At 48.0% G+C, this 10,981-nt stretch overlaps 4 protein-coding genes across 4 annotated transcripts; 3 read left to right on the top strand and 1 right to left on the bottom strand.

The window, feature by feature from the left end:
- Window positions 1–201: 201 nt before the first annotated feature.
- N7487_011420 (ribose-phosphate diphosphokinase) lies at window positions 202–1,472 on the top strand (the record flags this gene model as incomplete). The annotated part of the gene is made up of 5 exons (XM_056879150.1): window positions 202–272; window positions 341–432; window positions 499–871; window positions 954–1,226; window positions 1,319–1,472. 5 exons carry the CDS (start codon window positions 202–204, stop codon window positions 1,470–1,472), a joined length of 963 nt encoding a protein of 320 aa, XP_056724469.1.
- A 907-nt stretch (window positions 1,473–2,379) lies between these two features.
- On the bottom strand, window positions 2,380–4,042 carry N7487_011419 (40S ribosomal protein eS6). Its single transcript, XM_056879149.1, has 5 exons — window positions 3,780–4,042; window positions 3,584–3,656; window positions 3,451–3,471; window positions 2,923–3,340; window positions 2,380–2,818 (listed from the first exon to the last, which is right to left on the bottom strand). The coding sequence occupies exons 1-5, from the start codon at window positions 3,882–3,884 to the stop codon at window positions 2,722–2,724; spliced, it is 714 nt and encodes a 237-aa protein (XP_056724468.1). The 5' UTR covers window positions 3,885–4,042; the 3' UTR covers window positions 2,380–2,721.
- A 1,661-nt stretch (window positions 4,043–5,703) lies between these two features.
- N7487_011418 (uncharacterized protein) lies at window positions 5,704–6,511 on the top strand (the record flags this gene model as incomplete). Its single annotated transcript, XM_056879148.1, has 4 exons — window positions 5,704–5,801; window positions 5,965–6,057; window positions 6,085–6,224; window positions 6,303–6,511. 4 exons carry the CDS (start codon window positions 5,704–5,706, stop codon window positions 6,509–6,511), a joined length of 540 nt encoding a protein of 179 aa, XP_056724467.1.
- A 2,286-nt stretch (window positions 6,512–8,797) lies between these two features.
- N7487_011417 (putative HMG box transcriptional regulator) lies at window positions 8,798–10,834 on the top strand (the record flags this gene model as incomplete). Its single annotated transcript, XM_056879147.1, has 3 exons — window positions 8,798–8,987; window positions 9,119–9,264; window positions 9,320–10,834. The coding sequence occupies 3 exons, from the start codon at window positions 8,798–8,800 to the stop codon at window positions 10,832–10,834; spliced, it is 1,851 nt and encodes a 616-aa protein (XP_056724466.1).
- Window positions 10,835–10,981: the final 147 nt, after the last annotated feature.

Raw genomic sequence — 10,981 nt, 5'->3', positions numbered from 1 at the left:
CCCAGGGCTCCAAGGGCGTGGCGGTGGGTTTATGTCATCAGGCGGTGAGCCCGTCACGGGACTGCATAGAAAAAAAGACATGCGGGGCCGCGGAGGAAAATCGATTTTTTGAGCCGAACACGGTCATCCTGAAGAAGAGTGTGTTTTGTGCTTCTTTGAATTGAATATCTCTCTTCTTGCTGTTTTACAGACCCCTAAATCATGTCTACCAACTCTATTAAGCTCCTGACTGGCAACAGTCACCCGGAGCTTGCTAACCTAGTTGCTGATCGGTATGTGTAACTGACTAGGTCAACCTTGGAAGACTGGGCCAGCGGCTAATTCTAGAGTTATGTATCAGGCTCGGCATTGAGTTGACCAAGATTATGGTCCTGCAATACTCCAACCAAGAAACTAGTGTCACAATCGGAGAGAGCGTCCGGGACGAAGATGGTACAAGCATCCCACCTTAATCGTGATATCAAGAACCCCCACTCATATATATGACTTGTTACTCAGTCTTCATTCTCCAATCCACGAAACCAAATGATATCAATGATGGACTCATGGAGCTCCTGATCATGATCAACGCTTGCAAGACCGCCTCAGCCCGCCGCATCACAGCCGTCATCCCCAACTTCCCTTACGCCCGCCAAGATAAGAAGGACAAGAGTCGTGCTCCCATCACCGCCAAGTTGATGGCCAACATGCTCCAGACTGCCGGCTGCAACCATGTTATCACCATGGACCTGCACGCCAGCCAGATCCAGGGCTTCTTCAACGTCCCCGTCGACAACCTGTACGCCGAGCCCAGCATGCTCAAGTATATCCGTGAGAACCTCGACGTCAGCAACTGTGTCATCGTCAGCCCGGATGCCGGCGGTGCCAAGCGGTAAGTTGTGCCTATCCGGATGCTATACACGTATCTATATAATGAGGGGTTGGTTCAAAGGCTAATTTGGATTACTGTTAAGTGCTACTGCCATTGCTGATCGCCTGGACTTGCAATTCGCGCTTATTCACAAGGAACGTGCCCGTCCCAATGAGGTCTCGCGCATGGTCCTTGTCGGTAATGTCAAGGACAAGATCGCTATCATCGTCGACGATATGGCCGACACCTGCGGCACACTTGCCAAGGCTGCCGAAACCGTCATGCAGCACGGTGCTACCGAAGTCAACGCCATCGTTGTGCACGGTATTCTGTCCGGCAAGGCGATTGAGAACCTGAACGGCAGCTGCCTCAAGCGGTATGTACACCCCCAGATAACAGCATCGAGTCATTGGAATATTGAATGATTTCAACTTTTCGGGAACCCTTTTGACTAACTCTCTCTCGCAGCATTATCGTCAGCAACACTGTCCCATTGGGCGACAAGCAAGAGCAGTGTGACAAGATCCATACGATCGATATCAGCCCTACACTGGCAGAGGCATGCCGTCGTACACACAACGGCGAGTCAGTTAGCTTCTTGTTCTCGCACACTGTGGGGTAAATCAAAGGCAGAGAATGAGTTATTACATCAAGACAGAGGATCAATTCTACGGGTTGTCCTAAAGATTACCTACGAGCGTGGTTACGCGAAACCGTGGAGTGAGCGGGAAACAAAAATACGATTTTTATGACCCTTTTTATTAGCCGGACGAGGATGTTAGTCCCCGGGTGTTTTATTATTGTTTACTATGTTCTTTTTTTCTTTGAAGAGAGAGATCAACGTTTAAATGTTGGTTTTACGCTGTTCTCTCTGGCGGAAGTTGGTTCTCCTTTGCTGGGTTCGGTTGCATCGTGCATGTGTGTGTACTCTCTTATGCAGAGTATTTCCTATTTGGTTTAAATTATTGCAAGGCCTGATGGCTGTTTCACAACGTCCAAAATTAGACATGGTGTTTTTTTTAAATTGAGGAATTGCTGCTATGGCTGTTGTGTTGACTTGGCTTTTTCTAAATTTGATATACTGCTATAATCCTACAACATATGTAAATTTATATAGCAGAACACATGCCACTCGGGCACTACTAGCCGCGGGGCTGGAGTGGAAACACATCTAATAGTGGAAGTTCTTTGTAGTAACTCTGCTCGCAACACGTACTATTGACCTCAAAGTGCAATCATAACCTTGAAAAACATAATTCCGGACGCCCTTCTGAGACCCTTTAGAGACCTTGTATAACACGTGACCCGTGACTATACTGACCCTCGGGGGAACTGTCCCTGGAAGCGGGGGAATTTAAGGTAATGGGATTATTGAACTAGTGTGTATAAGTGACTTCATCCAAGTGGAGTAGACCTAAGAGCCCACAAAGAGGGGGAAGAATATTAATCGAGGGGGATATACAATCGACTACTCCCCCATGCCCAATATGACTACGCCTACTCCTTGAAAAAAAAAAAGCCTCGAGCAATTGACAGAACTGAGTATTGAAATTTGCATGCACTCCATTCAAAAAAAAAAGGGTCATCAAAAAAGGTAGGTTCAACACAGATATGCATGCGACTCCCAAGGCCCGAAATCACTGTAGCCAAACACAAGGGAGTATCAACCACTCAGCCTGCTTTGTACGTTTTGAAACCTGTTCCCCGTCTCTTTTCTTGTTCCCTTTTCTTTTTATCAGACATGTATCCTCCGCGCCCCTGAGTGTGATTCATTTTTTGTGAATTCCCCTCAAATCATCCCAGAGACGTGAAGCTCCTCCATTAAACCCCATCGCCGCAGAACGAAATCATAAAACCGCGGGTTTGGAAGTTTACTTCCGCATGGAGGAAGCCCTCCGCTTGCGGAGCTCATCACGCTTGGCCTTCTCCTCGTGGACACGGCCGGCAAGGAGCTTAGCGTAGTCGTTACTATGTAACCGTTAGTTCAAATGTTCATTTTTTTTTCCAAAAATTCAAACCAATACACCCGATGGATGATTGATCAGAGAATAGAAAAGAGAAGGGAGTCTTACGCAGCATCACGGGCAGTCTCAGCACGGCGGCGCTTGATGGCAACGCGTTGGCGCTTGCGCTGGAGACGCTGGGGGGTAACCAGACGCTGGATCTTGGGGGCCTTGGTGTAATCCTGCTTGCCCTCCTTGGTGACGGTACGGCGGATGACGAACTTGCGGACGTCGTCCTTCTTGTCGAGACCGAAGAAGCGACGGATCTTGGTGGCACGCTTGGGGCCGAGACGCTTGGGGACAACGGTGTCGGTGAGACCGGGGAGCTCACCCTCGCCCTGCTTGACGATGGACAGAGCAAGGACGGCAAGGTCCAGACCGGTGATGGCACCGCGGACGGACTTGCGCTTGCGCTCACCGGTGCGGCGGGGGCGGTAGCAGCTGTGGCCGTCGGCAAGGAGCAGACGGGTACGGGTGGGGAGGAGAACTGTAGAAATTCGATGAGTATCCTGCGGTTTGGTGGTTGTATCCCTGGGGGGGTTGGATATAATTTTTTTTTTGATCATTCCCCAGGTTGTTGTGCGGATGTGTACGTACCACCCTGCTTCATGGGGAAACCTGTAAATTAAAATCGTCAGCATTCTTGGTTCTCGTTGTGTGCGTTGAATTCCATTTTCCATAATCGAATTGTTGTTCCGACACTGGGAATGGAGTGGGATTGTATGCGTACCCTGCTTGTCGTTACCACCGGTAATCTTGAAGACGTAACCCTTGAACTCATCACCGAGAGCATCGCCGGCAACCTAATCAAAAGAAATCCCAATTAGCCAGTCGTTCTCCATAGTCGTATGTGTGTGTATATATATAGATTGTTCATCGATTTGGTGTCGGAGTCGGGGAAGGATGAAGGATAAGGGAGTGCTGACTTCGGTGCCCATGCGCTTCTCCATGAAGGGACGGAGCTTGCGCTCATCGTCGATCTCGATAATTTTCTGGGACCCATTGGCCGGGTAGGAGACGTTGAGCTTCATCTTGACGGAGGCGGCGCGGTCAAGACGGTAGCGCGGGTGTTGTCGATTTGTGAGATTGTCGTCGAAGGAGTCTGTATTGTGGATTTTTTTTAGTTCGCCGGCTTAGCGAGGTGCAAGTCACGTGTCACGTGTGGGAAGTAGGGCTTCTGGTCACCAAATGTAGTTTAGCGTGGTTCTACCCAGGTCATGTGACTAGGTATCAGCACCCTGACATTTTCTTTTCTTGGTTCATCAACTCAGTCAAGTTCATAAAATGTTGTGGTGTGGGTGTCTACAGAATGCTGAAAACTCCAAAATAACTGTATTCTCAGAGATGCATATGAAACTTGCTCCCGCCGACTATGCATCCAAAACACAACACATAATCCAGGACCGCCAGCAACTATAGATTTCCATCCGCTTTGAATCAACATAGTGCTCCATTACTCAGACGCGAGACGTCCCAGTGCGACTTTTGAATCCGACTGGCTTATAATCACCGACGAAATGATGAATGAATGTTTCGGGTCATGATTCAGTCTCGACCGGCCGGACTTCAACTTTTATATACATCAAAGACTGAACATGGTCTCACCAAGCGACTCATTGACATCCACCACGAACCTCCACTAACCATATTTGACTTTATACTTGGTGTTTAGTCTGAACCATTGGCATGTCAGACCTTGCAAACGGTAGTGCATGGGTCCTTGAGCAGACAACCCCTGGAGTTGTAAGACACTGTCCCATGATAAGCCCTGGACGGCTTCAAACTATGGAAACTCAGGAATGACCAAGTACTGGCTAACTAACCGCTGGTCCCATTCCGGGTATCATGTACGAGAATAGTCAGCCGCGTATGCGACCATTGTCCTTGATGACATAGGGGATCAGAAATCCGATCCATTTTACTCAAAACAATATCAGGAACGTTCCAATGTCATATTCAAGAAGATCATTCTACAATGCATTTTTTTGGGTGTATTTTTAGATGTTTCCTCTTCCCAATGTTATAACCAAAAAATAATAAAAATGTTAACATAGTTTGTTAATCTCCATCGTATCTTTTCCCCACTGTTTTTTTATCCCTTATCCATTTATTTTCCGATAGAAACACCGTGTCTCACAGGTACTCCGCCCTAGAGATCTGCAGTATACAATGTCTTGGCACATCAATAGTACCGAGAAACAATTGCGTCTCAGACGGCAAATAGGTCAAAAGAATGTCAAATCCCTAAGACAATGCGAAACAGAACGCCACTGGACGTGGCCTTGTGTGATGGGCTCTGTAAGAGATGCTAGTAAGTCTAGACCGATCTCCACTATTCGGACTGGAAAATGTGAAAGAACAGGAGAACCCAAATATCAGCACGAGGCTTAGTTAGATACGGAAGAAAATACCAGATCGAGGAATTGTAGCCCGGTCTGCTCCGCAAGTAAAAAGAAGTTCAACCCGGCGACTCTGATTTGTCTAGTTGGACGTTGATCTATTCGGCTCTTTCCGAGCCACGCGGTCAATCTAGACCTTGCCGGTGCTTCATTGTCCGAGTGGAGATTTCGTCGCAATCTCCAATTCTTTGTAGTGCCGGATAATCATTTGGTTCTCCCGTAGAATATGAAAGACATTCGTTTCTGATTATACTGTGTCGCATTGCTATTGCTACTCGGTAGCAATAGCTCGGCTTACATTTTGCCATCAGAGCATTTGGGGCGACTTGTTTTATATCCGAAATAAGAAGACCTGAGATCCAGTCTCGCTACTGCTCAGCCGGGCCTAACTTGGCACTTTACCGTTAGTTAACATGACATGCTTGTTTAACCGTTTCTACGCGCTGTCTGCATGATTCGTATATCAGTGTGGCTTTTGATGTCACGGAGGTTCCCTGACATCGTCCCTTTAATACCAGACCTATTCCATGTAGCTAGCATAATTGACCAGTGATTAGTCGTATTCGGGGATCCAGAGCGATGACCAATCCGACAAGTCACAAGGCATATGGATTGATTGGCTTTGTTCAATGGCAAGATAACACCCGTGGAAAGCATAAGCGCGGGAGAAACAAGCATCATATCTGACCGAAACAACCTGAAACGCAATTAGTCCTCTAAAAGGTAAGAGCATCGGCGCTGTAGTCAACAACAAAGAACTCGATCTACTAGACCAACTGCCTTGGACCCACCTCGCAGACTTTCAGTCTTAGCTCTAACAGTGGCGATGCAGCCGCGACAAATTGACTTTCCGAGGTAGCGGTCCGGTCCCTCCAGGACCGCACGCCCATATCCGAAGCTTGGTTACAAAGGACTACACAGTCAGCAAATCAGTTGAGCAGCATATTGCAACGGTTATTGGTCGGCTCGAACGTCCGAGCGGCGGGGCACAACGGTACCGAAACTTATTTTGACGCAGACGGTTGACGTGACTTTCCTGTCTGGGTTCAGGTCTGCAGGTGGTCGGTACAAGGATTCGGTGGGGATCTTGGAAGGGTGGGATGGGATGTATCCGTGAGGTGGCTAGGGGGTGGAGTCATGGTACTATCTATCTTTTTGATACTAATTGCTTCTGTGACGAACGCATTTGTTACTGGAAGCTCTATGCGGCGGGCATTGAGGAGGAGAATAGGCTAGGGAAAAACTTGGACCCTGGGTGAGAACATATCGTGGAGCCTTATGTTGAGAGTGGGTTCCAGGTCATGATGTCAAAGGAGAAGAAACAGGGTGAGAATTTCAAATAAGTATCTGTTCTGGTAAGTGGTTCCTTTTCTTTCGTCATTCCCTACCATTTCTATAAGAAACGTGGGAAGAGGGATCGACAGGTCGCCATTCCCTTTTTTGCTGATTGTGACACTGTTGAATTCAGGAACCAAAAATGCATTTGGGATTTTTAGCTCACCGGCTCATGGCTGCGGAAATGTATCCAGGTACCATGGAAATTGAGATTTTTGTTGAACCCCAAGGGAGCAACAGGGAAGCGCCACAACCGACGGGGGGTTTGCAAAGCTTAGACATTGTCTAGATCAATGAGAAACTAATTTTTCACACAAACAACTCAAAAATGAGCAGCGAAAAGGGAAAAAACGGGGGAAAAAAAGAAAAGAAAAAAAGAACGGTGACAAATATGACGTCTCGCAAGTGCGTGCCCGGGGAGGTCTATACCTACATAACTAGGTATACGTACATGTAGCAAATGATGTCGGTACCCGAGCATCAAACGCAAACCCGACTAGACTTGATGCGGACAATCAAAGGGTCCACGGGTGGATCTGAAGCCTTGACTCTGAACCAGCCTTGGAAGGACACGGTAGTACCGACTGTCAAACCATTAACTGGAACCTGCAGAAGAGTTATTGGAACCTGACGGGAAGATCCAGACTATCCCATTACCCGAGACATAAGGGGAAAATAACAGGGGAGGGAAAGGGTGGTATTGTTAAGAGGCTAAGCGAGTTTTGACTGTAACGTATGTACAAAGTACCTAGGCATGGTGGATCGAGAGATCGGCGATGAGATCATCCCGGATTCCGGAGAGATGTTGATTTCAAATATGATAACAGTTATATGATTATATAGGATTATAATAGTGAATGAATATGAATAGAAAAGAATATATCAGTCTAGGTGACAATGCCATGAGACAAACCAAAGTCTAAAATATCCAAATTGAACTGGGTTGAACTTGACTTGTTATAATCGAACAGCCAAAAAGAAACGGATTTCTTTGTTGGATTTGACGGGGAACTGATTTAGGAAGTGCCCCGACCAATCAACATCCAGGAACTTGTCAGTGGAGCATAGACCAGATCAAGCGGGTCGCCGCATCCGGAGACAAAGAAAACAATGACTCTAGTGCCTTGGCCCTTGGGAAATTAGAGAAATTAGGGAAATTAGGGAAATTAGGACGATTTTAGGGCCATTTTAGGGGCATTTTCTTAGTTCGTTTTTTTTTTTTTGAGTTGACACCTCGTTTTTCTTTTTTGCTTTTTTTCTTTTTCTTTTTTTTTTAATTTGGGAGCTACCTAATATCTGAAGGGTACCGTGTCAGTTAGAAGTATAACGAGATTTTCACGTCGTCTCCATAGCAATCTCCATAGTAGTATAGGATGGAAATAAATGTATAACAAAGAAATGCCACTTATCAATTTTTCATGAATTGTTTCTTAATTTTTTTCTTGTTTTTAATTTATGATAATTTCTTTTTTTTTTTATCTCGGTTGGCTCGGTCAAAATATCAAGAGCAATCTGGAGCTATTGTCAAAGAACCAGCCGCTAGACAGGGATTCCGGGGGAAGGAAAAAAAGACCAGACAAAGAATCCTGCGCTTTTTAGGGCTTTTTGGTCCAAACGCTATACTTCGCTTTGTCCTGATCCCTGGTATTCCCCGGTCTTTCAATCATTTCTTATTGGGATTATTTTCCCATTTCCCCTCCCGATTTTGATTCAGTGGGATTTAGTTGGAGTTGGATTCATTCTCTTTGTTGCTCACTTCTAGCACCCTCCTCTTTCTTTCTTGTTATTTCTTAGGGCCCAGTCGCCCCCAAACCTATTCACTTCTGCCTTCTCTTTCAAAGGCTTATGCTTTTTCCCCCTCCCCTTTTACCTTTCCCTTGTGGAACTTCTTTCATTCAAACTTCGCCTTCGAGCCCTTTCATTGAGAGAGAAAAAGTATTAAATAAATGTCTTACGATCGAGTTCTCCCTAACCCTGTTGCTCTACGCTATGAGTCTGCTCAAGTCACTCTGCCTAGACCGAGCAATTTACTCGATCACAAAACCATGAACGAAGAATTGTCTGCCATGGCCATGAGACACCCGGCCGACGGTGGTCCAGTGGGACCTTCAGTCAGATACTCTGATCCTCGATCGGCGGTACATCAGACACATCAGCATATCTCACTAAATGCATCCAAAGAGCCACATGCACATGCACATGCACACAAGATGTCCTCCAATAGCTCCGGCAAACCCGTCGGGCCCATGATCTCAACCAAGGAATTGCCATTGCGCGACAGATCAGATCGATCATCTTCATCTTCCGCCAGCAGTACCAGTCCTATCAAATCACAGAAAGAGAGTGCTATGCAATTTTGCCTCTGTCAACCGGATCCGAAAATTCCCCGGCCTCGTAATGGTGAGTTGATACTGTCCGCACCGTCATCAGAGATTGGCAAGTGGCTTTTTTCGATTGTTTCTTTTTTGGTCTTCGTTAGCCAGATCTGATCTTTCGAATACATGGGACATATCTAATGGTGCAATTTCTAGCTTTTATTCTATATCGTCAGCATTATCAGGCCATGGTGGTCGCTCATAACCCCGGCTTGGCCAATCCCGAGATCTCCAAGATTATTGGAGAACAGTGGCGATCTCTGTCGGAGGATGATAAGAGCAAATGGAAGGCACTTGCAGAGGTAAGACTGGCATCGCTGAAAATGTGATTTTGAACACACTGACAAATCACCCCAGGAGGAAAAAGCTCGGCATCAGCAGCAATACCCTGACTACCGCTACCAGCCTCGGCGGTATGGTCGGGATGGAAGCGCCCGGAGTTCAGCCACAGGAATTGGGCACAACCCATCTGGTTCATCGCACTGTAACAGATGTGGTGGTCGATTGATGAATGCACCCGCTTCCCCCATGACCCCATTCACACCCAGCAGTGGGCCCGGGTATCGACCACCATCAGATTCCTCAGTATCCTCACCGCACCCAAATGCCATGCCACCAAGAAGTGTCCAAGGCCGCGAAAAGGACCCCAATCCCGTCCTAAAGTCGGCAAAGATGGACCACGATCCCCGTTCTCGCCAAAGACACTGGGAGGAACCCAGTGGTCGATCTCCCGATAATAAACGTCGCCGAGTATCCCACGGCTCATTCAAGCCAACTTTACATCCCTCCTACCGGGACCACAGTCCTGGCAGCGCTATTCCCGAGTCACCGCACCCGATGACCCCTTGGAGTGCTCGTCCTGATATGCCGCCACGTCATCTCCCCATGCTCCAACCGCAACGGCCATATCAAAGTGTCCCGGGCCAGCCACACCCGGACCCCAGTCTGAAACTACCACCACTCCAGACCACAACACCGGTGATGACTCCCATGACACCCTATCCACAAGAAGGATCCAGTGTCGAAGCAACGGTCATGACAATCCCCTTCCTCAACAAGATCAAAGTCCTCGCCAAGATCTCCCCACCACTCCTCCCCTCATTCCGAGACGGCATCCCACCAGCCCGCGGCCCCGTCATCGCCGTGGATGGCCAAGACCCGGACCTCGTCCAAATAGCGGTCGAATACCTCAACAACCTCCTAAAAAAGGAAGCAAAGTATAACGTCCGAGTCTTTGACGGACCGGAAATCAAAGCACCCCGCCCCAACTCCGCAGAAGCAGGCCAGATGGGTGACGCAACAGTCGACTACCTCAACACCATCTCAGCCTGGCACCGGATCTCCGACGATGTCGTCAGCTTCGTGAAATCTACCTCAAGAGCCGGCTCCGTCGACGCCCGTTCCATAACAACAGATGAGGAAACCCCCGCCCCAAATCTCTCTCCGCGCACCCTCATCCCCAAAACCGCAAACATGAACATCCACTCCCCAGCCCAGTCAAGCGAGAACGGCTCCGAGACAAGCGCCATCACAACGGGCAGTAACTACGGCGTGCCGATCGCGCTCGTCCCACGCTACCAGCTCACCACGGCTGACGCATTCGCCTGCTCCACGCCGATCGGCGACTCCTACGCGCCGCTCGATCACTGGCAGTGGATGGCGTCACTATGGCGCGCGTGCGTGGGTCCTGATATCACGGTTTACATTCGTGAGTGCAGTAAGGAGGAGCTGGATCGTATGGGTGGGAATCCTGTTGAGGTGCGGTTACAGGATGCTCGCACGGTTGTGTTGAGGAAGGTTGTTGGAAGGGATTTGGAGGAGAAGGCGCTTAAGCGGATGGGTTTTGAGATTGAGGACTTTTTGACTCAGTAAGCTTCAAGATCAAGCTTGGGCCTGTTTGGGGCCTGGGCAGAGAATGGAATTTTAAGTTGGTGCATTGTTCCAAGGAGTTATGGATTCATTGGTTGGGGCGTGTTATAGATTAGATTGTGGTAATTTGATGATGGCTCATCGTTCTTC

Source organism: Penicillium crustosum (genome assembly GCF_028827405.1).
Source record: "Penicillium crustosum strain IBT 35664 chromosome Unknown utg000005l_segment0_segment0, whole genome shotgun sequence".
In the NCBI taxonomy this organism is placed as follows: domain Eukaryota; kingdom Fungi; phylum Ascomycota; class Eurotiomycetes; order Eurotiales; family Aspergillaceae; genus Penicillium; species Penicillium crustosum.
This window is presented reverse-complemented; position numbering and strand designations above follow the sequence as displayed.